Consider the following 26,323-nt stretch of genomic DNA (forward strand, 5'->3'; position numbering starts at 1 on the left):
AATTAAAAATCATATGTACCATTCGATAATATATTTTCAAAATCTGTTTGGGGGGCTGGCATTTACCTGGGATTTCTTGCCTCCTTAAATTCAGATTAACTTGAGGTAAAAGTGGTCCCTGTTGGTGCCATGGCTAAAGCACTTAGCTGTGTCGGCTTTCAAAAGGAGTTACAGTCTTGGAAATCCTATAGGCAGTTCTACTCTGTCCTCACTGATTGCTGTGAATGGCAATCAAATTGATGGCAGTAGGCTGGATTTTAAGTAGAATATTGTCTCTGCACTATCTACGTGGCTATAATTCTTCTGAGAGAAAAGGATTGAAAAAAATCTATCGAAGTTGAGACTTTATATATAGAAATTTCCTCACAACTGCTAAAGGCTTTAAAAACAATATCCTTCAAAAATCCTCCTCACTATGCATCATATGTATCATATATGGCAAACTTCCCTAGTTTTGAAATACTAAGCTCACATTTTCAAATAATAATAACCTGCTCCAAAGCGTTCCAAAAATAAGTACCCATGCAATTTGGTCTTAAGAAATCAAAACTCACCCCACAAAGAACCACAGCAGATCTCCGAAGTGAATTCCTTTTCATACATGTGGATTATGGGTTTCTTACACGCAGCTGCAGCAGAGAGTGGATTGACATTGCTATCAGTGGGTTGTTTAGGAGGTTCCTCCGGTACTCCCACTAATCCAGCATATGCTGGGAGAAGTAAGGAGACGTGATTGCGGGAAATTACTAGCTTATAGGCCATGTGTGCTTAGATGTTTCCACAAATCAGATAGCGCCTAGGAAAGTTCCCTTTATTTCACTGCACTTTCTTTGTGACTGGAAATATTTCAGTCTCAGTAAACCCACAGGGACAGTACTACCCTGTACTCCCGGGTCACTGTGAGTCAGAAACAACTCGATGGCAGTGAATTTGTTTTTCTGGTTGGAAACCATCCACCAGATAGCGACACATCACTATGGTTAAAAGTGATTGGTGAATATGAATGCATTTTAAGTTACTGCGAGAAAAATTCCCAAAGTAAAGGAAAACCCATATTAATTTTTGGTGGGTTTTCACATTCAGACACCCTAAATATTCAGTAAGGTGTAGCTTTTCTTTTCAAACACTTACCAATCAGAATTTAAGTCAAGTGAATATCAAAATGGTTTGATTATTTCTAGAACATGAAGCAGTGGTCAAGAACTCTATTTTAACATGTGCACAGATAAAACCTGTTAGAGATTGACATAAATTGACTTGTGCCCACTCCCTACACCCACCTACACCGGCACCATTTGGGTGTCAAATTCCTGATTCTTCTATCTGTAGATATTATCTTGTTTGGAAATGAGATTTGGTTTCCCTTTTGCGGTATTGCTGAAATTATGCCTGTATAGAGTGGATGTATCCTAAAGCTAGTCATTTCTAAGTTATCAAAAGATTAGAATAAACACAAGGGAAGCAGTGGCCATGGAATGCCATGTGAGAATTATCGAAACCTCAAGGAACCTAGGAATACCCAAGGCGGTCACCAAGAAAGGAATCAACATAACGGAAACCCTGGTTTGGTGATGGCAGCACTAGGCAACAAAGAGATCATTGGAAACACATTCATAGACTGCACTGGCCAAATAAACATCAGTAGCTTTTCTAGAACCTCAGGAAGGAGATGAATGGCTGGCAGAAAAACCAGATTTTATTGAAGATTCTGAAATGTCCTTACTGTCATTCTCATGGTCCGGTTCTGGAGTTAGCGCATTTGAGGCCTCACTTCCATCACATGGCACCTGAAGAAACAACCCCAATCCATTTTATTAGAAAGTTAACAGTTGAAAAAGATGTTTGCTTTGCTTGTTGTTGTTTTTGTGGGGAAGGGGAAGGATACAAAATTTGAAACATCTCTTCTTGAATAGTTTCATAAAAACTGCATTTACTAATAAGACTCAAGAATGTTTTGAGAAGGAAGAACGAATCTTGTTATTGAGACAACTAATGCTGGAAGAGAATTGCCAAAGAGTTTCATGTTCTTAACTGCACAATTAAAGAACCCTGGTGGTACTGTCGGGTAAGCATTGACTCGATAACCACTAGGTGGCTGTACAAACCCGCCAGCCACTCTGATGGAGAACTTTGAACCTATCTGCTCCCCTAAAGACTTGTAGCCTTAGAAACCCTAGAGAGGGTTGCTATACGTCAGAAATTACTCAATGACAGTGATTTAACTGTACAATTTGGGGTTTTGTATTAACAGGGATTGCACAACCAGCTTATGCTCATCTATTAACTCAAAGATTTGCAGTTCAAACCCACCCAGAGACTCCCTAGAAGATAAAAAACAAACAAACAAAGAGAACAAAATTCACTGCCATGGAGTGGATGCTGACTTATACTAACTCCGTAGGACAGGGTAGAACTGCCCCTGTGAGTTTCTGAAACTGTAACTCTTTACCAGAGTAGAAAGCCTTGCCTTTTTCACAAGGAGCTGCTGGTGGTTTTGAACTACTGACCTTGCAATTAGCAACCCAATGAATAGGTCTGGAGAAACACTCTGAAAAGACTATTCAAGAAAACCCTATGGTGTAGTTCTACTATGAGACATGCGAATTTTTCTATGCACCAGTTTTTTCTAATGCCTTAGTCATCGTATTTGTCATTGTGAAATCTTACTACAACAAAGTATAAGCAAGCCAATTTCACTAATAAGAAACCTAACTTTCAGATAGGTTTAATAGTTCCTTCAAGGTCATGGGGATTTCAAAGGAAGGACTGTTTGATTCTAAAGCTTGCACTCAACTATGCATGCCAGATTGCCCATTTACACACACACACACACACACACACACACACAAACTGGAGTTGGGTTATCATTTCACTGGTTTACTATCCCTTTCCAGACCGGGGAGCATTAATAATTTGAAAAGAGGATTGTCTTATGGCCAAATTAATGATTGTCCTGCACAAATTCTAGATTGTGAACATGCCCTTGTCAAAGCCATTCCCTCTTCCCAAAATGTGAACAAAGACGACAGGCAAATAGCATTTTCGCCTTCTCAAGGCAGAATTCCCCACCCTTTTCCTCAGAATTTTCAAGTATTTTCCCCATATTACTATTATAGTACGTGCCCACATTGTAGATTAGTGATTTGGTTACTTGTTTTTCTACCAGTGGATTGTAAACTCATTAAAGGCAAAAACTATGTCTAATCAATCCTTGATTATTTCTCCTTACTCACTCAATCATAGATTATTTCTCTTTACTTTATACTCAACTTAGTTTATTTCACCACTCAACTCTATGGCCCACTCTAGGGCTGGGCCTAAGCACATAGCGATTATGGAGAAATCAGTTATAAAAAGGACACAATAACAGCAAAAAAAATAGCATGGGAACTTCTCAGATGAATTTCAATATAAAGTAGTTTTGCGTATAATTAGGAAAGCTTTTTATTTATGCTTGTCTTCGATCTCTTTATTCAATTAAAATCCCTGACTGGTGCAAATGCTAGCCAGAAGGTTAGCCCAACAGGTGTTTCAGAAAAAAAGGTCGTAACTTTGAATACCATATGGTAGTGCGAGTTCTACTCAGCGACACTCGAGGTCACCATGAGTTAGAATAGACTCCACAGCAACCAGGAAAATGGATTATCGAATTTGAGACACTGGAACATAAGCCTTATAACAGGATATCTCCAGTTTTTCCAAAAATTATTTTGAAATTTACAAAGTATGAATTGTCCTTTCTTCTTTCACTGGAAAGGTCATAAACCTGCCCATGATAGAGTATACCTCTCTCAAAAACTACAACTCAGATACACAGAACTACATCAACAGATAAGTTGTTTATTTGGTATATTTTCCTTGATCATAAATTCTATCACAGTTTGTGGCTCTTATTCCTGAGTTTCTTTTCAGGAAGTTAGTGTAAGTGGGCTATAGATCCAATGAAAGATGCTTAAGGCTTTGGGATAGAAGATTCAAAAGACCGTGGCATGGCTAGAAACATTATATATCACAAGCAGAAAAACATATTCACAATGAGATAAGTTCATTCTCTTTTTTTCAAGAGGCATATTACCTCCTGTTGATGGTCAAACTCCTGGGACGCTGGTCTCTCCAATTGTGGGACATCTCTTCCTGAGCAATTTTCTCCTCCACCGAACTGATGGGTTCCGTGCTCTTCAATGGCTCCTCGGCTCCCCTTACCTCCACTTTCTTCATTGCTTCTTCTTCCACTATCTTCGTGGTCTCTAATGGATGCACTCTCTCCATGGCTTTCACTGATTTCACGGCTTCTATAGTTTCCGTAGGCTCCTTCCCTTTCATAACGTCTCTCTCCATCACCTTGCTTGCAGATTCTACCTCTTCCTCCTTTGTTGTAGCGTGGCCTGAGAAGAAGCTCCGATTAGTGAAACAAGGCAACCCAACAAAACACATCTGATATTCAGCAAGGAAACCTGCCTACTAAGTCCAGGCATGGTTTTGCTCAATGTGAACACTTTAAATTTAGCTTATTAGTATAACATAGACAAGGAAATACTCATATGTCCTGTCAATCTTGAATATTGAATTATCACAACAATTTGAATGGTAGAGGCTAGATAATTTGCTTTCTTTGTTAGAAATATCAGTTAGGCTGTTAGCAGGTATATGCATTTCTTCCTTAAATAATACAATAGTTGCTGTTCTAGCAAATGAACAACCACATGGAACATCAAAAGCCATATATTCTGCTCAATCACAACACATTTAAATAGTCCTTGAAATACATGTAGCTTATGGTATGTTAATCTACCTTGATTAGAAAATGTGTATTAACTGCTTTGCAACAAAATCTTATTGGCCTATTCCTACCACCAGGACACTCAGTAACAGAGATTTCATGTTTTATATGATAGCCATCAAATTAGTTGCTAAGAATGGCAAAATTAACAAAATGTTTCACTGATGTTTTAATTAAGAGGTAACATTAAACACATGTGACTATAGTAATTGTAAAAGAAAATTTTCTTAGAAAAGTAATTCCTGGTAGATTTCTTTTTGTTGTTGGCCAAAAAAAAAAAGAGCTCTTGGCAATTTATATCAATTAAGCAAATAAAGATCATTGTACTCCTCATTTAAATTTATTATATCCATGCTGATATCGCAACTGTTTGAGCAACGCATAGCCATGGAAATTAAAATGGTTATGTGAAATTATCTAACAGTTATCCACAAGGGGCATGCTTATTTATATGTAAATATGCTCATACTGGTAGAGCCCTTCGCAATAACCCTCTCGGTTCTCCCTTGTTTCTACTGTTGTCCGTCAAAAAAAATTTTAGGCAACAAAGAGAGACACTGGAAATATTAGCCTTCAGTGACTTCTGTGCATTTTCTCTTTGAACATTTTTCTCCTCTATTTCACATTTCTAAATGTGGTTTAGATTCCAGAGACATGCTGGGCATAGCAATAACGAAAATGGGTCTTCAAGTACCTGACTGGCATCTAACATACCTAATACAATTAGGGAATGAAAATCAATAATTTTACATTTGAGCAGGCAGTCAAAAAACAAAGTAATTAAACCTTTCACTCAAGCATGCTTTAGATTATATACAAGGAAATAAAAATACAGTTTGCATAAAGTTTTTAATATTTCCAGGGAGGAACAAATTATTGGGTTAAACACCTCAAGCAAAAACAAACAAACAAACCCATTCCTATGAGTCAATTCTGACCCAGTGGCCCTATTCAGCCTGACTGTAAATAGGGCTTCCTAGAATTTAGGGAAGCAGAGAGCCTCATCTTTCTCCCATGGACTTACTGATGGGTTTGAACTTCCAACCTTAAAGTTAGTAGCCCAGTGGTTATTGCATTGTTATTCCCACCAGGGCTTCTTAACAGATCATCTAATTCATAAGAGTTATTGTTGGGTATAAGCAGCACACCTAGGAGAACATACAGGAACGTTAATAGATTTCCCCAAAATTTCAGCTATAAAACATCCTGTTCCAAAAGTAGCTGCCTGGATTGATTTAATTGCTTCAGGGTGGGGCTAAAGCAATAATACTTGTCTAGAGCTCTCAAGGCAACTCAGATCTTCAACTGGGAGTAGGAACCACTGATATCAACATATTGTTTGGATTGAAACTGGTCAGCAGAGATGGTTGCATTGGATGTGGTGAGATCTTATTCTCAAGAACTACTTTCCTGCTAAGAAAATAAGCTTTTGTTTTCTTTTTAGAGGAGTTCTTATTTCCATGGCAGGAATAATTTACAAATGAATGCAAATGCTTAATATGTAAATTGTTGTGAATGTCCAGATCAGGGCCCACAAATTTACAGTACATCATCTAGTACAGGACATATGTTTTGGGGTTGATAATCTGCATTTTTAAGATGCATACTAGCAGCTCCTCATGCAACTAACTGGCTTTTGGACTAAAACCCTTTATATAAGAATAAGCCTTGTATTCAATAATAAAGTAAGTGATCAATGCTATAATTTAGTTATATATAATGTGTTTTGTAAGTAAATTTTTTGAAATTTATGTTCATTACAGTGATGATTTAATACTTTTGTTAAGGTTTAAATCAGTGTATTTCTATTGTACATTTTCTTGTCTGTGGTACGTTTCCTTAAAGTGATAAACATGTAGCAATTACCCTTTCTGTTGGTGGGTTACCTGGGTGAGACAACATGACATTGGACAATTTTGACTTACTTTAAACCTAGCCCCTGGTGACCCAGGCCAAGTCCTATGGATACCTGGGACTTTAGACTTTGTCCTTTAGAAGCACACAATTTTCAAAGGCTATACCAGAGGGATACAATTTGGAAACCCCACTAAGAAAATTGGATTGTACTTTTAATTTGCGTGTAGCAGATTTAAGGAACTGACACACTTGCTTGGACTTAAGGCTGTAACACCCTAGTGTGAGTAGATGACTGTTATACAAGGTTATGGAATTGGCAGTCGCTGGTCTTTGGTTCTGATCTCTTGCTTTGAGGGTGTCCAATGAATGGGGTGCGGGGACTATCATATATTCATCATTTTTTATGCTCCCTTTGAATTTTGTGTACATGTGTTAGTCTGGCAGGCATGGTTCTGCCTTTGTGGATGAATGCTACTGAATGTCTTGCCCTCTCTTCAATGCTTATTTTTCTTGAAAATAGTGTTCAGTAACATAAGCTTTTAATTTGTACAAGTGAGCAGTTCATGTGTTGTGTTCCTAATAGCCAGATTATACATGTATCATTTTCCTGTCACAAAGTGTTTAAATTCTATACCAGTTCCTAAAGTAAAGATACTATCAACAGAATTATCATACAACCTAGGCGGATGATTTATGTTCTCTATCAAATGTTGATGTCTTTAAAATGAACCAGAAACATATATAAAACATGGGTACATGAATGGATTTTATCTCACACATAACTGTAGCCCTAACTGAAGAACAATTAGTTCTTATGACATGGCCAGACTTGATACTCTCTGCCATGAAGAGATTACTGAAGATATGAAAATATAGGTATCACTATATCAACGTATGGTGAAGTAATCAGATGGTGCCAGGTATCAGAAAAAACAGTGTCCGTCGTTCTTAAAGACTTGTCTTAAAACGAGAAGCTATCTAAGTGAGGTGTTAACATGGAAGAAACTCCCCGAGTACAGCCATGTCCAAGGATTGTAAATAATAAAATCTAAATCCAGGGGAGAAAATGGTCTGAGCTGAAATTGTGAGCACCCAGTTTGCAGAAGGTTATGGTTGACAGTGGAAGCCCAAAATCCATTTGCATGGATTAAGCCTCTGGCGCATCCTCTGAGGACATACAAGGGATGTGGATAGACTTGTGAACGGACAGAGAGCAGTGTAAAGTTGATTATGCAGATGTAGTTAGGTTACCATGGAACACCTTATCTCCCTTATAACCCATTCTAAAGTTGTTTCAGTTTTCAATAATTTAGGCTCTGTTTTCAATTGGAAATGTAACTATACAAAGGCAAGTTACAAAATATTCTACAAAATAAATGAAACTTTTATTAAACAAAACATCAAAAGGTAAAGTTATTTTGTATTAACATGTCTTCAATCTAGGTCTGCACATGGCTGGAGTAAGTATTTTCATCCCTCTAACCCAGTGGTTCTCAACCTGGGTTCTTCCCTCTAACCCAGTGTATCCCTTTGGGGAGTTGAACGACCCTTTCACAGGGGTTGCCTAATTCCCTTGGAAAACACATAAATATGTGATAATATTCAATTTCATATTGTTTTGTGATTAATCACTATGCTTTAATTTGTAACAATGCATATCAGATATTTACATGATGATTCATAACAGTAGCAAAATTACAGTGATGATGTAGTAACAAAAATAACTTTAGGGTTGGGGTCACTACAACATGAGGAACTTTATTAAAGGGTCACAGCATTAGGAAGGTGAGAACCACTGCTCTAAAACTTTTGTGAAGAATTTTGCACTTTTTTCTTCACACTATAATCAAATGGCAACGTTGGCATCCTTGAGGCAAGTAAACTGTGTTCCTTTAAAAAAAGAAGAAATCTAAAAGGGCTACAGAGGAGATGGGGTTAGGTTTCCTAATTGCAAGTATAACATTACTTTAGTAATCTGCATCCCGTAAAGAACAAGCAGTGAGAGGCGATTTTGCAATTCATTTTTTTCCTGAGCAACTTTAGCTCTTTAGTTCAAAAATACCTAAGCCTTCATATTAGAGTTTTTAAATGGCACCCTTCATTTTCTTTACTATTTCTTATACCACCGTGCCTTCACAGGGTTGTATGATTCAGTAATTTAAACGGAAACAGCCAGACATTTTCAGTCATAAAGAATCTAATAAATACTTGAAGGCTAACAAAAATATAAAAATAACACAAAATTAAGTGTTCCACGTTAAAAAGCTTAAAATCTCATTGAAAATGAAGCTACTTAGTGTGCGCAAGTGTAAATTTATTTACCCTTTTGTTAATTATTTTTTAAAGTAAGTTAAAAATTCACAGGGCTCTGAATTTATTTCGTTTAACATGCATTGTGTACTTAATCCAGAGTAACCAACCTTGACCATTGACGATCATCATCGTCGTTACTGTCTTCATCAATAGCTTCATTAACCTGATCAATCTGGTTATGAAAGTGCTCATTTTCATGGTCATAGGTATCTTCATAATCATTATTAGAATCATCATCAGCATCATATAATTCAACATATTCATCATCCTCTTCAGGTGGCTGAATGACAGGTGCCGGCATTAACCAATCATCCCGGAAGATTTCAGAGAGTGCATTATAGCCCACCCATTCATTTGTCAAGTAGACGGGGGGTGATATTTTTCCTACTTTAAATCCATCTGGAATCTGTGTGCACAAGAAAGGTTAATGTAGTCTCTATTAGCCTTTAATTTTCTTCTAGAATAGAAAGTTTTCCAAGTTGAAAGCATTTAAGATAAAGTTTTGTCATTGAGCTAAAATGTAAAAGAAGAAAAGAGAAAAAAATGATTAGGGCAAAGACTGTACAGATGTGCTTTATACAATTGATGTATGTATATGTATGAACTGTGAAAAGAATTGTATCAGCCCCAATAAATTGTTAAAATAAAAAAAATGATTAGGGCAAAGACTGTACAGATGTGCTTTATACAATTGATGTATGTATATGTATGAACTGTGATAAGAATTGTATGAGCCCCTAATAAATTGTTAAAATTAAAAAAAAAGATGTTCACTCACTGGAAAGAGTCAGCTTTTAGTGGGGATGAGATGGCAAAGGCAAACCTCAGACTGTGATTATTCGTGGCCTTTCTGGATCACACAGGAAAGATATTTTTCTCATTTTTTGTTAACCCTATTGTTAGCTGATGGGGTAGATATATGATTTTGAGGCGGGACAATAGAGCAGTTAATCTAATGCTCTAAGATGTAGTCACTTCTTTTTTTCTTCTTTACTTTATCCCAATAGATTGGTTACCACAAGGCACTTAAATTGATGTTAATAGCTCAGTGTCACTTTTACACGTTTCACATTGTCTTCATACATCACAAATACCTCTGAAAAGTAAATAAAGGGACGCCCCACGTTAAATCAGGTCTGAGTCAGATAGCACCTTTAGAGGGCCGGGGTGGCGAAAATGGTTCAGTGTCTAGTTGCTAACTGAAAGAATGGTGTGTTTGAGTGTAGCCAGATGTACCTTGGAAGAAAGGTCTTGAAAACTACTACTAAACAATCAACCGTTAAAAACTATATGGAACACATTTCTATCCTGACAAGCAAAGACACTGGGAGTCAGAGCCAAATGGATAGCAACTGGTTTTGTCTGATTTGAGGGTCATATTACACCTTTAGGCAGTGTGGATGGAATGTGTATATGGTGCATGTAGTCATCACTTATCTCTAAATGCCTCATCCTCCAATAAATGATATTAGACCAAAATCAAGCGTCTCTTTTAAAAATATTCTAAATGACTCAGATGTGTAAATATAAAATCCTTTCAGATAAATCATTTCCCATTTTAAATTTCATTTCTAGATTTTATATTCTGGATGCTAACATAGCAATGGAAAGCTGAAAGTAATTAATGAAAAATTAACTCTAAACTTTTCTCCTTCAAGTGGAGTTAAAAATGGAAGATAAAAAGTGGAAAATTAAGGAGAACAGACATAAACGTGTTAAGATCATAACATACATGGACATCCATCAGCAACTTCTGATCAATAGTAGAATAAGGTGGGGATGACTGGGACCTCCTCCTAACCACAGGACTCTCCTCCTCAGAAGATGACTCTGTGGAAGGCAAGCGAAAGCAATACTGATGATTGAATGTACACTGTACCACTTTGATACCCTAGGTTTCCCGCCCCCACCCCATTATTCTCTTATGATGCCATTCAGAACTATCAGCTGAAAAATTCTCATGAGGACAGGACCTCAAATTTAATTTTAAGGGAAAGTTTCATCTTTATTTCCTTTGTGTACATGCACGTCCATTCTGTTTCCAATATTAAGCTTATACTGCTAATTATTTCTAACCTGTGGAAGAAGCAGGGATAGAGAATGGAAGCCAACTAATATCAAAGTCCATTAAAAAAGCAGAAGAAGAATGCAGACATATCAAGTGTAAGAAGGAATGAGCTGTAAGACTGGTCTTAAAAAGTAATAGAAAAATAATCCAACAATGTATTGGGAGATGATGGGTTAGCCAGATATCTCGAGCAGAGTTGATTCTGCAACTGTAATCCCTGAATTTTCACTCAATGATATGGCCTCAAGTGCACAACTGAAACAAGACAAAACTTAAAGCTTTTTTATATAGCTGGTGAGATTTCTACAGCAGTACTTTACATAGCAATAGAGTATTCTAAGGTGAGAGAAATGATCCGTGCCTGCCCAGTCCAATACAGTAGCCATTGGACCCAGGTAGAGGTTGGGCAGTTTAAATATGGCCAGTGTGACAGAGGAACTGAATTTTTATTTAATACTCAAAGTAGCTATTATATTAGATCACTCAGTTCTAAAATATAAATAATTTCACTTGTAACACAAATTTTGATAATAAGAACTGGTGTATATTAAAGAACATCTCTGGCTAAATTACTTTTTGTTTTCCCTCTTTTATTTACAGATTTGAAATACACAGTAAAGATATAGGCACTATAACTTTACTAAAAAAGCATACATTGCAAATACTGCTGTATTTTGTGTCCCCATACTCTATCATTGTTATACTTTTGTCATTGATTATTTGACTGCAGAATTTTTTTTTAAATAGTAGTATCGTCATGCTCAGAAATACTACACTGTCAAAAAGGAGAAGCATTTTCTCTCAAGTCTCTTCAGATAGTATTAGACCACCCCCCCTAAAAAAAAACGATGGATGATTGCTTGAGACTTTGAGAGAAATTTGTAGTAGGTGCTCTTATTTCTTGCATGATGAAACATGAAACTCATGGGAGCACATGCAAAATCATGCCATTTTAGAGCTCAAAGAACTTTAGCGATCCTCTGAACAGATGCCACTACGTCTTCCTTTCTTTTTGGCTCATGACTGTTTTGGGGACTAAAAAATAATTTCCTTATTTCAAAAAGGCAAAGAGTAATACACATGAATAAGCCGTGATGTTTACTTGTTTGTTCAGTATTAGTAAAATTAACCATATCAAACCAGAAAGAAAAAGATTTGCGCCACGAGGGTAGGGATTTTAAAGCTACTCTACAGTCAGGCTTCTCTTATTTGCACAGCATAGTACTTCTGAAAAAGATGATACTACTATTTAAAAGAATTTTGCAACTATAGAAGTCTCTGAAAAATCATATCTGTGGAGTTTTTATATTCAGCTATTTGAAGGTTATTGCCTATATTTTTTCATTATTAACATTTGATAAAAATAGGCATACTATACTTTTATAGATGATCACTTACCAAAAAATTACAGACACTGACTCAGAGACATCCATCTCTCATCTGGATTGCTTACATGTTTAATGTCAGATTTTATAATCCAATGCTTTTTGCTTATCCCACTTTTCCAATAATTCATTCAAACTCCCTCAAAATCACATGTTAATTTAAAGCACTTGTTTGGAACTCTTATCATTGTTTGTTATTTTATTTGATTGGATTAATTCATCATGCCTTTGTAATAAAAAAGATCAACTTGCAACATTTACAGATATGTGAAATATAGTATATATGTATATATATATCTATGGGGGGAGGAGATACAATAACAAACTAATAAATAAAACATGCCCACAAGGACTTCATCCAATCTTCTAAAGGTTGCCTATAAATTTTAATATGTTGGAGAGCACTGTAAGTTATTTTCTCATATTTTTCTGACTTGGTACAGAAGCTAATAAATATGTCTCCCCCTAATCCCTAGTCACATATTTCTAACTATAACAACACTGAAAAAAGAATATTAAGAAATATTATGTTCTACTTCTGAAAGGGTACACTGACCACCCAACTGCCAAATCCAATTGGCTCCTAGTTCTACTCTTAGTTGAGCTTTCTTAATATATTTTTAGATCTAATCCTTCTTAGAATTCTTATCCTGACTTCTGTAATATAAATATGAGATCTATGTTTGACTATTGAAATGTTATGCTTTGAATCACCTGATGCTGCTGGACAATTCTGAGGATTCGGTGCACTTCTTTGTCTGACATCAATGGATCTCGGAGCTTGTTCCAACTCAACCTCCTGAGGAATACTTATGAAAAGACAGGAGAGCATATACTTACTGTGTGTTAACAGTCATGAGGGAAAAGTCAAACAACATGAAAACCAACACCACGGTTTTGCTGAAAGTTACGGCAGTAATATTTTCTAAATTCCTTTTTAGATTTTGTTAAATCTATTTTATTTAAAACTCAGCAGTCATTCCCAAAACATAAAAAGTGCATAAAGTAAATATTCACTTTTATTTTCATTTCTTTAAAAAAAATCCTGTAAAACCTCTTGACCGTGATAAATAAAGTCTTCTGATGCATGTTAATCTTTGAACATGATTTAAAAGCCAGGTTGAATGAATAAACATTTCCTTTATACATTAGTTCTTACAATTCAAATTCATGGAATATATTAGAAAGTTGTTTTGAATAAGTGTTGCTTTATTTCATATTAGCTTTGAACTTTCTACATAGAAAGGCTGGTGATTTAGACCTAAAACAGACTAAGTAAGTGTTTCCTATGGTGCCAAACTTGAGGAAAGTCTCACATTTAATTTAAATTAATTTTATGAATGTCACCATATTAAAAAGGAATATATTTTCTACCCATAAATTCAAAAATTCTTTCATAAGATGAACAAGAGTAGGATTGAATACTGCATGTTAGAGTGTAATGAAATCATACCTCCATTATATCAAAGAATACTACTCAAAATACAACTAATTTCATTGCTTTGTGCTCAAAAGACCATAAAAATCCATTCATGGGTGCAAGTAAAGCTCTTAGTCTTGTTTTCTGATTTTCAAAGATTTCTAAACACCAGTTACATCTGAGATTATAAACATAAGTGATTAAAAACATATTGCACACTTCATACTCTCAGCACTCTGCAATCTCTTCAATATCACAAATACAATAAGAATTCAATCTTTATTGAAAGATCAAATGAATGATTCTCTTCATTATAAGTCATCAGTGGAGGGAATATAATTTTCATGGGAGAGCTATTTAAAATTTATCATTGAAATATAACACACTGACTACAATATCTAAATTGTGAAGCATGATTTTTAAAACATACCAACCATCACCGATATTACACTGATTTTGAGTGCAGCCAATATTATATTTTGAGTTTTAGATTTTATTTGAACCATAAAATATTTAACCATATTTTACCCATTTTAAGTCTTGTTTATTCTGTGAAATTAATTTCTGTAAGGATGATTTGTGATACATATAAATAAAATCACTTTGAAATTTCACATATTTTTCCTAACTAAAATGTAAAATCTATCAAACTATTTTTTAAAATTAATTCTACATTTCAATAGAAAATTATCAATTCAAATGACACTGAACCAATGTCAAAGTCCTAGTTAATGGCTCATTGAGGTTGCGATTTAAATGTGGTCCAATGATGTTAATAATTATGATGTCACCAATAATTGGTCTTGATTTCATTTAGAACTTGCCATCAAAGAAATAAGTTTGAGTTTTCTATGGGATGGTAAATTGCTAGGTCATTGGACTTCACATACCTTGGAGAGAATGTGACACGGTGTGCACGATCCTGGTTGCAAGGCCTAGGAGCAGATCTTTCCTGAACCTAAAGGGTACAATTCAATAGTTCAGTAGAATTCATAATAACCATTCCTTATGAGTTATTAATTTATGGGAAAATGCATTTCTTCACATAGGGATATTTTCCTAAAAATCCAACTTGTAAAATCCGATTTCATACATAGATTTTATTTTCACAATTATTTGTTGTATAAAATTAGTACAGCTTCACAATATTTTTAACTGCTTAAGTATGATGTCCTCACATCTGATTTCATCATCTGTTATAACTGAACGTTAGTAAAAAAAAACATTATCTGGATATCATATAATAAGGTGTTCTCATTTTATTGTCAAGGAGTTTGTAACCTCTACAGGCACAATGACTTTTTGAAGAAATTTACACCATGTCAGTGAGAGATTCAGAATTAGAATATGTCTTTCCAACTCCAACTTTAAGATCTCCATTTCATCGTACTGTCTTTTATGACAAGTCCAAATGTCTCACTCAGCGTTTACTTACTCTTTTAAGCTACCCCTAGGTTTCTTAAGGTTGTACAACACAAACACAAGCACACACACATTGTTGTAGAATTGATGCTGGCTCACATCTACTGCACAGGACAGAGTAGAACTGCCCCTGGAGGTTTCTGAGGAGAGTAGAAGGCCCTGCCTTTCTCTCATGTAATTTCAAAGTGCTGACATTGCAGTTAGCAAACCAAAACATAACCTGTATGCCACTGGGCCCCTTGTTTTTAAGGTATCATGTATAAAAGTTTGTAAGCAGCTTTCTCCTCTATAAAGTGACTTATCAAGTCTATCTCTAACAGACAGATAGGTGAGAAATGAAAATATTTTCCTATTTTTTCATGTTTTGCTAATAAGAGCTTCCAAACAGAATGAGATATTTGGCAGTATTCACAATAATCACCTGCCTAACTTTTTATCCTTTCAATTTTGGTATTACGCCTATAAGACCAGGCTGGGCCTCCTTCTTTGCGAAATGTTGATGTCAGAAAGTTTATTGATCCTAGTAAACCAAAGGTCACAAAATCACTCAAAATATATAATATTAGGGCAATGAATGTACAGATGTGCTTTACACAATTGATATATGTATGGATTGTGAGAAGAGTTGTATGAGCCCTTAATCAAATGATAAAAAATAGATAATAATAATAAGAAAGACAAAGCTGGAAATATTTGGTCTGAAAAATGGGGAGAAAACTATTTCTAAAGACTAGAATATACAAAACAAATGCTGTATCTTAAGTGAGTTAGAATATATCCTATCATATTTTCTGCTTAAGGTATCAATAGGTAAAAATGATTTGCTAATATTAAGAGTAAAGTGTTTAGTACAGTAAAGAGGAAGACATTCTGCTTCTGCTGAAATAAGATCACATTTATATTTCTTTTGCAAGTGGTTAGTATTTACAAAGCAATATACTTCGTCACTCATTCAGAGGACCAGTCACATCATGGAGCATGTGTTTAAAAGGGAGACTTGTTTGTGAAAAACTTTACAAAGAAATAATGTGATCTGGGCCTTTGTGCTAAGTAGTAACATGGTGGTCTTGATCCATCATCAAGGGAATCAGTTGAGTTCTTCATTTAACTACTAAGTGCTCATTTACTAAGACTTAGTGACCAAGAATTAGGTAACTGCTTGGATGTTAAGATATTGGCAGCTTGTTCAGATAGTGACTGAACTTAAAGTCTGCCTTTACTAATACCCTGTATTGACAAGCATGATATGATGAATGCAATAATGTAAAGACAAATCAGTAAGGACACTGGGGATGACTTTTTCTCATAAGTTTTTTTAGCATAGTTCATGGCTAAAATGATTCAGATAAAGCCACAAACTGCATCCCAAGATAGGAAGCACTCAAGGCAAAATATAATGTTAAATTGTATTACAAGCGTCAGTATCCACTTTTTAAAATGGACAGTATTTTCGTTAAAGGATGAGTAACAACCTAAGATCTTTCAGGTCTTAATATTAGTGGATGTATTGTTTAAAATGAGCAATGAATGTCTGTCAATTCGGTAACATGTGATAATAATTATGAACTCACTGCCATCATCAAGTCAATGCTAACTCATAAAGACCCTGTAAGACCAGGAAGAACTGCACTTGTGGGTTTCTGAGACTGCAACTCTGTATGGGAGTAGAAAGCCTCCTCTTTCTCCTGTGGAGCAGCTGGTGGTTGAGAACTGGTGATCTGGTGTAACCACTCTGCCTCCAGGCCTTTATTAGCAATGATAAAATTTGGGCTTTCAGGTGAATAGTAGAAATTAGAAAACTTGTATTTCCTACCACATACTTAATAGTTTCCTAATATGCAGTATTTTTATGATGCTGTTAATAGTCACACTAACTAATATTATTTTTTATATTGTACATAAAAATTTATAGCACCCTAGTAGTGTAGTGGGTTATTCATTAGGCTGCTAACTGCAAGGTCAGCAGTTCCAAACCATCAGCATTTCCTCAGGAGAAAGATGAGGCTTTCTGCTCCCATATAGAGTTCCAGACTCAGAAACCCACAGGAGCAGTTCTACTCTATTTTATAGGGTCACTGTGAGTCAAGATAGATTCAATGGCGGTACATTTGAAGTTAGCAACGTTAGAAAGTGAAAACATTTCGAATATTTATATACTCAGTGAATCTACATTTCCTAACTAATACCTGATGGCAGGAACAAAATGTCCATACATAGGGCATGGTAGACCAAAGGATCTTAATGTTATGGCATATGAAACATTTCATTGGTATAATTTTAAATTCCATTTCTCTCACTAAACTACAAAGGGCAAATATTGTATCATCCCAATGATATACACAGTGGTTGCAGCTATGGCCTCAAACATAGCAATAATTATAAGAATGCAGGACCAAGCACCATTATGAATTTGAACAAAATGGACAGAATCTAACCATGACATGGAGATCAAAGCTTACTAGAAGATACCTAGGGCCGGAAACAGGGAGGAAAAGAGCTATATCTGGGGGAAAAATACTAAGTATCTAAGAGCCTTGGTGGTTTGGTGGGCTGTTGGTTGGGCTGCTAACCACAGGGTCAGTAGTTCGAAACTGCTGGCTGTTCTGAGGGAGAGGGATCAGGCTTTCTGCTCCTGTAAAGACTTGCAACCTTAGAAATCCACTGGGGAAGGTATGCTCTGTCCTATAAGGTCACGATGAGTCACAATCCAAAAATAAAATAAGTAAGCTTTATTTCCCTAGTTTTGATGCATTATTAAAGAATATTCACAATGATCTGAAAAAGGTCTGAAAATCTTGCTTTTCTAACTACCTATTTGCAAGAAGCCAGATTTCCCTCATATCCTCCAGCGAAAACAACATATGGAAACAGATTTAATACAGAAGCAGATATGAGAATCCACCTGTCTTCCATTAGGATAAATAGATTAGAGAGATCTGCCGAAACATAAAGCAATGGCAACATTCTAATTTTTGTGTTGTTTCAAAAAATAGAGTTGCTTTTCATTAAAATGCTTCTTATATTGACATGAGTTTATTAGTTTTTTAACGAATTACTAAATATATTATTAAAATTTAAATTCTTAAAATAGAAAATGTTGAATCATACAACCCAGAGGAACAAAAGTGTTTGGGGTACAGTAGTAAGAAGGGATCTTGAGACCAATATGTTTGAAAACAATGGTCATGGGCCCTTATATTGAGGTATTTACCTCATTATCCAAAGGATTTGCGACATGTTGCTGCACTGGTTCTATTTGGACTTCGGCCTGAATGGAATGAAGTACTTCATCATTGTCGGACGACTCATCTTCTTTGTCCTTTAAAGCAAACAGGGGCAGAGGGAATGTAATCGCTGTTAAAAATGCAGATAAATGGAATAACTATTTCATTTATTGAATATACAATTTAAAGGAGTAATTTCCAAATATGAAAAATAGAGTGAAACTTGTGGCTTCCATTATTTTAGTTCTGAATTCCTTTCAGAATAATCCGAAGGATGGTTGTTCAGTAAAGTAAGCTGATTTTACTTTACAGTTTGGTCCTCCTGCTGCAATGGGAGATTCTCCCGTAATGTGGCGTCAATATTTCCAATTGAGCTCAAGGAGTTTGGGAAAGATTCTGTTTTCCCATTTTTAACTGACTTAGCTCTTCAACTGAAAGAATAATGAAAATGTGTTTCTTTTCTACTGGTGAGTTGAAGCACCCACACGCCTCTAATAAACTGTGCTAGAATCTCAGCCATTTCAAAAGACATATAACATAGTAGCAATATTTTTTCCTTTAAAAACCAGAAAAAAAGAGATGAATGTCCGCGCAAGATTCCAGTATTCTGAGATTAGTAACTTATTTTTGACATATTTTTCACTTTTGAATGATGGCCTACATATATATTTTTATCTTTTCATGATAATAAGTATGTGCCAGACTGGGAACACTATGAGTCTTTCCAGGATTCATAAAAACCTCTTTTCTTTTCTGAATATTTTGATGGATGAGAGCGGTATAGCAGCTCTGGATAGGACACTGCGAATTAAACAAACACAATACTTTCAAGTAAGTGAGAGAGGATTTTAGAGTGAATTATCTAAATTCTAAGCCACAGATGAAAAATAAAGAAGACATTTTAAATGACATTTTGCCAATGGTCTTGCCTTCTTTAAATGGGGCTCAATTTCTCTTAGCTATTTGCATTCTGATATACCCCTACAACCTTGTTGGCAGTGCTGCCAGGCTGTCTTGTTACTTTACATCCCACAAGCAAACTTCTTTAGCTCTGACTTCTTAATAGGGTTTATTCGAGAACAATTACCAGCATTTTAGATTCTCTACCCTTAAATTCAACTTCCAGAAAGAATCACCACTGTTATTGAGTCATTGCAACCCTCTAGGACAGGGTACAACTACCTCTGTGAGTTTCTGAGGCTTAACTCTTTACAGGGATAGACAACCTCATCTTTCTCCCAAAGAGACGCCAGTGATTTTGAACTGCTGACCTATCTCATCACAGCCCAATTTGTAACCACTATATCACCAGGGCTCCCGCAAAGTACATTTATCCATGGGGACACCATGAATCAGAGCCAATTCAAAAGTTCACTCTCAACCAAATATCACCATTTTATACTCATTGCTCTCCTCTAGCTGGTTTCCTTCTCTGTATATCTCCCTCCATTTCTCGGGGTGAGGCCTCCATTTTCCATTTGGGGCCTTCTCTTATACAACATGTTCATCATATCTGGGAAATAGCATTTTTCAATTGGTATAATGAACAGAAACCAAAAGACTCATTATCCAGACATTGAGACAAGGCTCATGCGTAATTATGACATTAGTTTATATTAAATAGGTGGTTGTCGATACCAGGGCTTACATTAGGATCATCACAATAAGGTAAATGGACGCTGTTAAAAATCAGAAAACAGCTGTCTCCTAACCTTGTTTACCTAATTAATATGATTAGCAAATCCACAAACCCTTCATTATCAGATTATATTTGCCAAATTAAATTCAACAACTCCAGTCAAATTGTATCTACTTATATTAGAGGACTTTGAAAAAATAAGGACTTTGAAAAAATAAAATTTTATCGGCCCTTTCTAAATCTATCCTATGTAGATAATACAGTATACCACTATATCAAATGTGACAAGGCCAATTAGTAACTTTTCTCTGTTCTGATCAACTATGTACTTGATAATTATATACAAAGTGGATGAAAAATTAGACAAGCTGTAAATAAGATCTCCATATTCAGAAGCATTCAAAAAGGGTTTTCTTCGAATTTTTACCCTTGAATAAAATACCCTGCATTACAAAAATGAGTGAAATTCATTTAAATAGCAAACTTAAGTGATCTCGATAGGAATAACGAGCAAATAAACTTAAAGGTTTAAAGAATGCAACAAAAATGTTGATCATTTTTAATGAGTTATAGTTCAAGTTTGACTTATGAAAGTAATTTTAGATAATAAAACTTTAATTTCCAATATATATTCGGTGTGCCTTTCTTGCTTGCTAATAAGTCGAAAATGAATGATTAAAAGACCTATCTCTACCGAGTGGATAATCTAAAGAATTACCTGGAGCGTTCACATAAACTTTTTTTCTCAACTATAAATACAATTACCTGGACATTTCAGGATAATTTACTTGAAGCACAAATTATTTAGGTAAAATTTGGGACACAGTGGATATTTAATTCATTTGGTTTTACAGAAGAAAACATAAGTATAAACTAGCTTATTTTCTTTGCACACGTAAAAATATTGGAAGCTCTTACATTCGCCACTTGTCTCAATTCTTCTTCATGCTGATTAAAGATATCCTCCCATCTGTACTGGTGCCTTCTTCTGTGGGTCTCCACATCTTGAAACTCTTCAGATCTTCGTGATAACTGTCCACGAAACCTCTTTGGTGACAGTCGTTTTACCAGTGCTTGCCTTAGACTAGAAACCTTGGACTTTTTCTTCCGTGCCTGCTCTGGCTGAGAGTAAAACGTGTTTGCTGACAGGTTTTCCATCAAGATTTGCAGCGGACCAAGTGGCTTTGAGTTATGTGCGCCTGGTGCCTGAAGCAAGTCTCTTGATAGTCTCTCTATGAGTGTCTGAACTGAACTAACTATCTGTTGGGGCTCTAGTTCCCAGGACTGTGCCTGAGGTATCTCTCCAGATGGCTCCTCTACAGGAATAAGTACCTGAGTATCTAAATGTAGTGGCAACAGCACATGGTGGTTTTGGGACAGAAGCGGCAAGAACACCTGTGCGTGGACTCGTAATGGCTCAGGCTCCTCTGCTTCGGTCTCTTCCTCTGCAGGCTCAGGAGCCTGCTCCTCTATCTCTGGCTGCTCAGGTACTTGGTTCTGTTCCAACTGCTGTTCAGGTGCCTGTTGCTGCCCCTGATGCTGTTGAGGGGCCTGGCCCTGCCTTTGCTGTTGTTCTGGTACCTGATCTTGCCCATGAAACTCCTCTGGTACCTGGTCCAGATCCTGTGGTTGTTGTGATACCTGGGTCTGAGCCTGGGGCTCAGTTGGTTGTACTTTGACTACTCTGGCCCGTCTTTGTAAAGATCTACGTCTCTTAAGCTGAGGGTATAGTGGCATGAACACCTGGGCTGCCTTCTGGAATCGTGGAGATGCCTTAATCTGCATCTGTAAAGGCCAGGGAACCTTAAACTTAACCTGAACCTGTAGTGGCATGAACACGTGACCTGCCTGGTGCATTTGCGGAAGTGCCGGGGCCTGCCCCTGTGGAACCTGTAGTGGTGTGAGCACCCTGGCTGCGCCCTGTAGTTGCTTCAGTGCCTGAACCTGTGGCTCTACTTGGTCAGGAAACCACCGTGGCTGAGAGGGTTCTCTATAGAGCACTCTAAGTGGTCTGCGTCTGCTGCTGGTTGGCATTCTTAGAAGCTCTTGAGTACAAGATGATCCTCTGAAATGAAACATATAAGTGATTGCCACACAATGAAGACTTTTCAGTGGAAATTCTTTTCTTTTAAAAGTTGGGTGTTTACTGTAGCAAAGCTATTTTCAATAAACATTTCCCGAATAATTCTTCTAATGGCTGAAATGTCCTTTGTATTAATACACCCAATTATGAAAGGAGCCAGATGATGTACTTGATCATTCTGTTGCCAGATATTAAGGACACTTGGGTTAGTAATAAAATATTCTCCTGAACATTTCCCCTCCATGTCTCTTGAAAAGAGACATATTATTTGCTGTATCAAAAAGGATCAAATATTTGGGCATCAAATGCAACAGTTTTATGGGTAAATAGCTATAACCAATTTATGCACATAATTGGTTGAACATACCTGAATCTGTAAATGCTGCATTGCTGTTTAACAGCTTGTTCTCTTTCAAAGACTAGAGGAATCCCTTTAGGAAATATAAAAGAAATACTAAATAAGCATCCAGCAAAGGCTTGCATGCAGATGGAAGAAGTGCCATTGCAATCAATCTCGAAGCAGACTTGAGGAGGCGCTAGTGGCTTAGTGGAATACCGTTGGGCTGCTACTCACAAGGTCAGAAGTTAGAAACCAGTAGCTATTTCTAAGGATAAAGATGAAGCTTTCTACTCCCATAATAGATGTTTATATATTTTTTGTTTAATTACATTCTTTAGTTACAGATTGGTAAATAAATAAAACAAATTGGTAAATAAAACAAAACTTGCTTTATGTGTTATGTAATTACTTCAAAATTAACAGGCATCAAATATACTATCTCGGTAGTTAATTAAAATAGCAAAAAAGAAAAATAAGATAATTTTTCCACGCTATTAATTTTATTTCTTTGCTTAGAACTTTACTAAAAATAAAACTGGCACATTATAAACTTCTGCTTGAGAATTTGAAGATCTTTGTCAATATGAATATTTCTTGGCAGGTCTAACTAGGAATATATACATATATATAGAGAGAATATATGTATATGTGTCTACACACCCAAATATTCTCAAGCCCAGAAATCCAGCGACATTGCTTAAGCTCCATTCATGAAAAACCTAAATCCCAAAGGCTTCAGAAAGTTTATTTTCTATATAATTTTAAAGGAATATTTCATCTTCCTGAAAAGAAATACATTCTATTCACATCTGAACAGTCAGTTCTATAAATTCTACCTTTTTTCTGCCTCTTTTTAATGATTCCAGTAAGATGCTTCCTTAATGTCTCCACAACATGTCTTTCGTTTTTTATATCTTGAACAAATGTGTGATGAAGCATGGTTGTAGACGTAGGACGAAATAGGAAATTTTTTATCATGCACTTTTCCATGAAATTGTGGAACTTGCGGGACCTAAAAAGAAATGAATCAAAGTTGGGGGTGGGGGGATGAGTCAAAGGGAACTAAAGAACATTCTCAGACATGAAAAACCTCCTCTCAGCCCCAGACAAATGCCACTTTATAGGTTATATTTTCAAAGATGATGTTCTAAATCTATTAATAGTCTTTTCAACTGCCCAATATGCTGTAGCTTTATAATACACATTATCCAACAATGTAATTTAAATTTCAGAAAAAGAAATGACTCAATGACACTGGCTATCCAAATCTGAGTAGAAACTTCAATGAGATGAACTTTATGTACATAGTAAAATGTGAGGTTGTGGCTACAGCAATGAAATTATTTATGCAGTACATGTAGCTATGAGATACATTGGTCAGCCAACAACAGTCATCCTCCCCAACCTGAGTTTCACTTTATATATGCACTTTGAACTGCAAAAGCACAGGTATAATGATCCAAAATGTGGTGTAACTAGCACCAGAACTAAACCATATTGCAAAATAACCCATAAATAAATGTGGTAGAGACCCTGACTCTGTGGGTAGGTTTAAACTGAATCACAAAAAAGAATGTCATCAATCAACCCATCGTCTTCACTTCAACCAGGGCAAGCTGTAAATACTAAGAATAAATACAAATTTTAGATTCTAGGCCAACAAGTCGTATATCAGTGGCGTTACTAGGAGGGGCAGGTGGGGGGGGTGTTTGGACTGAACTGGATGGTACCTTGCGAGGGCATGACACCAAAGTGACTTGTCTATAAAGATTGTTGTGCCATGTTTCAGTGGAAATTCATTAACTTAAAAAAATACTCCTGTAGTTGGTTATATTATAAACATTTTTATAAGCCCAGCTTATATGTTACAATATCAATAGACCTACAAGGCTAAAGCTCTATGCTAATTTACTTTTTGTATCTTCTAATATGCTCTGGTCACAGATGTCACTACCCACCTATAATGGCACTTATAATGACACTTCAAATCACATGGTTTCATCCGCATGTACTGCTGCATGCACTGTTTGTGTTTATAGTTGATTTTGTCAAGTTTTCTGATATTTTAGCTACAATGGTGTGGTAATGATTATGTGTGCACCCTATATCAATAATTTTCTGAGCATGAAATAGTACTTAATGGAGAAAAATATTTTAAAAAACCTTCTGCACAGTTACTAATATGATGAATAATGTCGCAACTCAATGTAGAAATGTTTACACAGCAATTTTGTTGTTGGCATTCGACTAATCAAATAAATATGACAGTTAAGCAACTGACAACTATATTTATCACATCCGATTCAGTGATTAAAATGGACAACAAGCAGGACTTGGAATTCTGCAAGGAGCCCTGGGGAGATGGTTACCTTTGGGTTGTTAACCTCAGAGTCAACATTTCAAGTCCACCAGTTGCTTTGCATAAGAGAGATGCGGCTTCTGCTCCAGGCAATATATATACAACCTCAGAAGTGCATAGAGGCAGTTCTACTCTGCTGATATGCGTTAGAATCCAGCCAATGGCTGGGAGCTTGGTTTGTGTGTGTGTGTGTGTGTGTGTGTGTGTGTGTGTGTGTGTGGTTTGGTAATATGTAATTACCTGTGGTCTTCTATGAGAGGAGGTTGATAGAGTGGGAGCATGAGACCATGAGTTCCTGCACTAGTTACACCAACCTAGTCATGCCACTGCTTCAGATATAAGGGTTCACAAGTTTGGCTGAGCTCTAGCACCTTGGGGAACACCTTAACTGCTTTAGGTCTGAAAATAATTTAATGGACCAAACAGAAGGGCTGTCCATCACCAATGGTGATTGCCTTTCTAAGTACATTGAGAAATTTCATACAGAATTGGCATTGGAACAAACCATTACTGGAGATACAACTAAACATGCCTGTGAAGGGCAGGGTAGTGATGCAATCATAATGTACCAAGAAATTACTTATTCCTAGTTGACTAGTTAGAACGTAATTAAAACTGATCATTTAAAACATCCCAGTTAAGATACTGAGTTTCAGAAAATACTGTCAAACGGGAGTGGTAAAGTAGGACTGATCAAGTGAATTAAAATGCCTTGGCTACATAAAAATGTCAAGTTAACATGTTTAGGAGAATAAGGTATTCATCTTTACCATCCACTGGATTTGACTTTGGGAGCTGATTCTCGCAAAATAACGAAGAGGGCATCCAAGGGCTGGAGGTTACACAGAGCTGCAAAAGGGACATAGATGAGTTTAGAAAAATTTTAAAAAGGTAATTCGAGAGTTCACTCCTCATTCCAGAGTAGATTCTCCATGTTCTTCCACATAAGACGCTTTAAAGGCATTAAGGAATCGGTAGATACAAAAGAATGTAGGTTAAAGGAAAGCTCATTTTAATACAAACAGTATAGTATCATAGATTCTAAATGTTCACCATCTCTATGTGTCTGAAATGTAATAATTAATTAAAAATTTAATTGTGTTTTTGAACACTTTTATCTAGAGAAGTCAATAAAACAGCCTTCTTTTTTTGTACTGCAAGTATATGGTGTTGTAAAATTGGAATGTATCATTTGTAGGATGACAAAAGGTCACCGAAAATAAGATGGTTGTTGTTCAGTAGCAAGTCACCAGACATGTCTTATGTGTACTTTGGTGTTTTCACTATTAATATTTTAATTATCTAGCATTTCAAGTCTTTACCAAATAGATGGAAGTTCATTCTCTTTTTCATACACATAGACAAGTCAAAAAGAGAGCCTATTCCAGTATGTGCTGCATGAATTAATTACCTCACTTGTTTAAAAAAAATTT

The 26,323-nt window shown here is 36.1% G+C and overlaps 1 protein-coding gene across 1 annotated transcript in view; it reads right to left on the reverse strand.

The window, feature by feature from the left end:
• NRK (Nik related kinase) overlaps positions 1-26,323 on the reverse strand; it is a 130,346-nt gene that overhangs the window by 24,338 nt on the left and 79,685 nt on the right. Inside the window, exons 10-21 of the mRNA XM_075539227.1 lie at positions 25,661-25,739; positions 23,368-23,543; positions 22,559-22,622; positions 21,027-22,173; positions 18,457-18,564; positions 14,714-14,781; positions 13,118-13,212; positions 10,683-10,780; positions 9,058-9,356; positions 4,076-4,385; positions 1,724-1,787; positions 555-629 (exon numbers count right to left, since the gene is read on the reverse strand). Coding sequence (XP_075395342.1) covers positions 555-629; positions 1,724-1,787; positions 4,076-4,385; positions 9,058-9,356; positions 10,683-10,780; positions 13,118-13,212; positions 14,714-14,781; positions 18,457-18,564; positions 21,027-22,173; positions 22,559-22,622; positions 23,368-23,543; positions 25,661-25,739 — 2,583 coding nt within the window. The remainder of the gene's footprint in view (positions 1-554; positions 630-1,723; positions 1,788-4,075; positions 4,386-9,057; positions 9,357-10,682; positions 10,781-13,117; positions 13,213-14,713; positions 14,782-18,456; positions 18,565-21,026; positions 22,174-22,558; positions 22,623-23,367; positions 23,544-25,660; positions 25,740-26,323) is intronic.

Source organism: Tenrec ecaudatus, chromosome X (assembly GCF_050624435.1).
Source record: "Tenrec ecaudatus isolate mTenEca1 chromosome X, mTenEca1.hap1, whole genome shotgun sequence".
Taxonomy (NCBI): domain Eukaryota; kingdom Metazoa; phylum Chordata; class Mammalia; order Afrosoricida; family Tenrecidae; genus Tenrec; species Tenrec ecaudatus.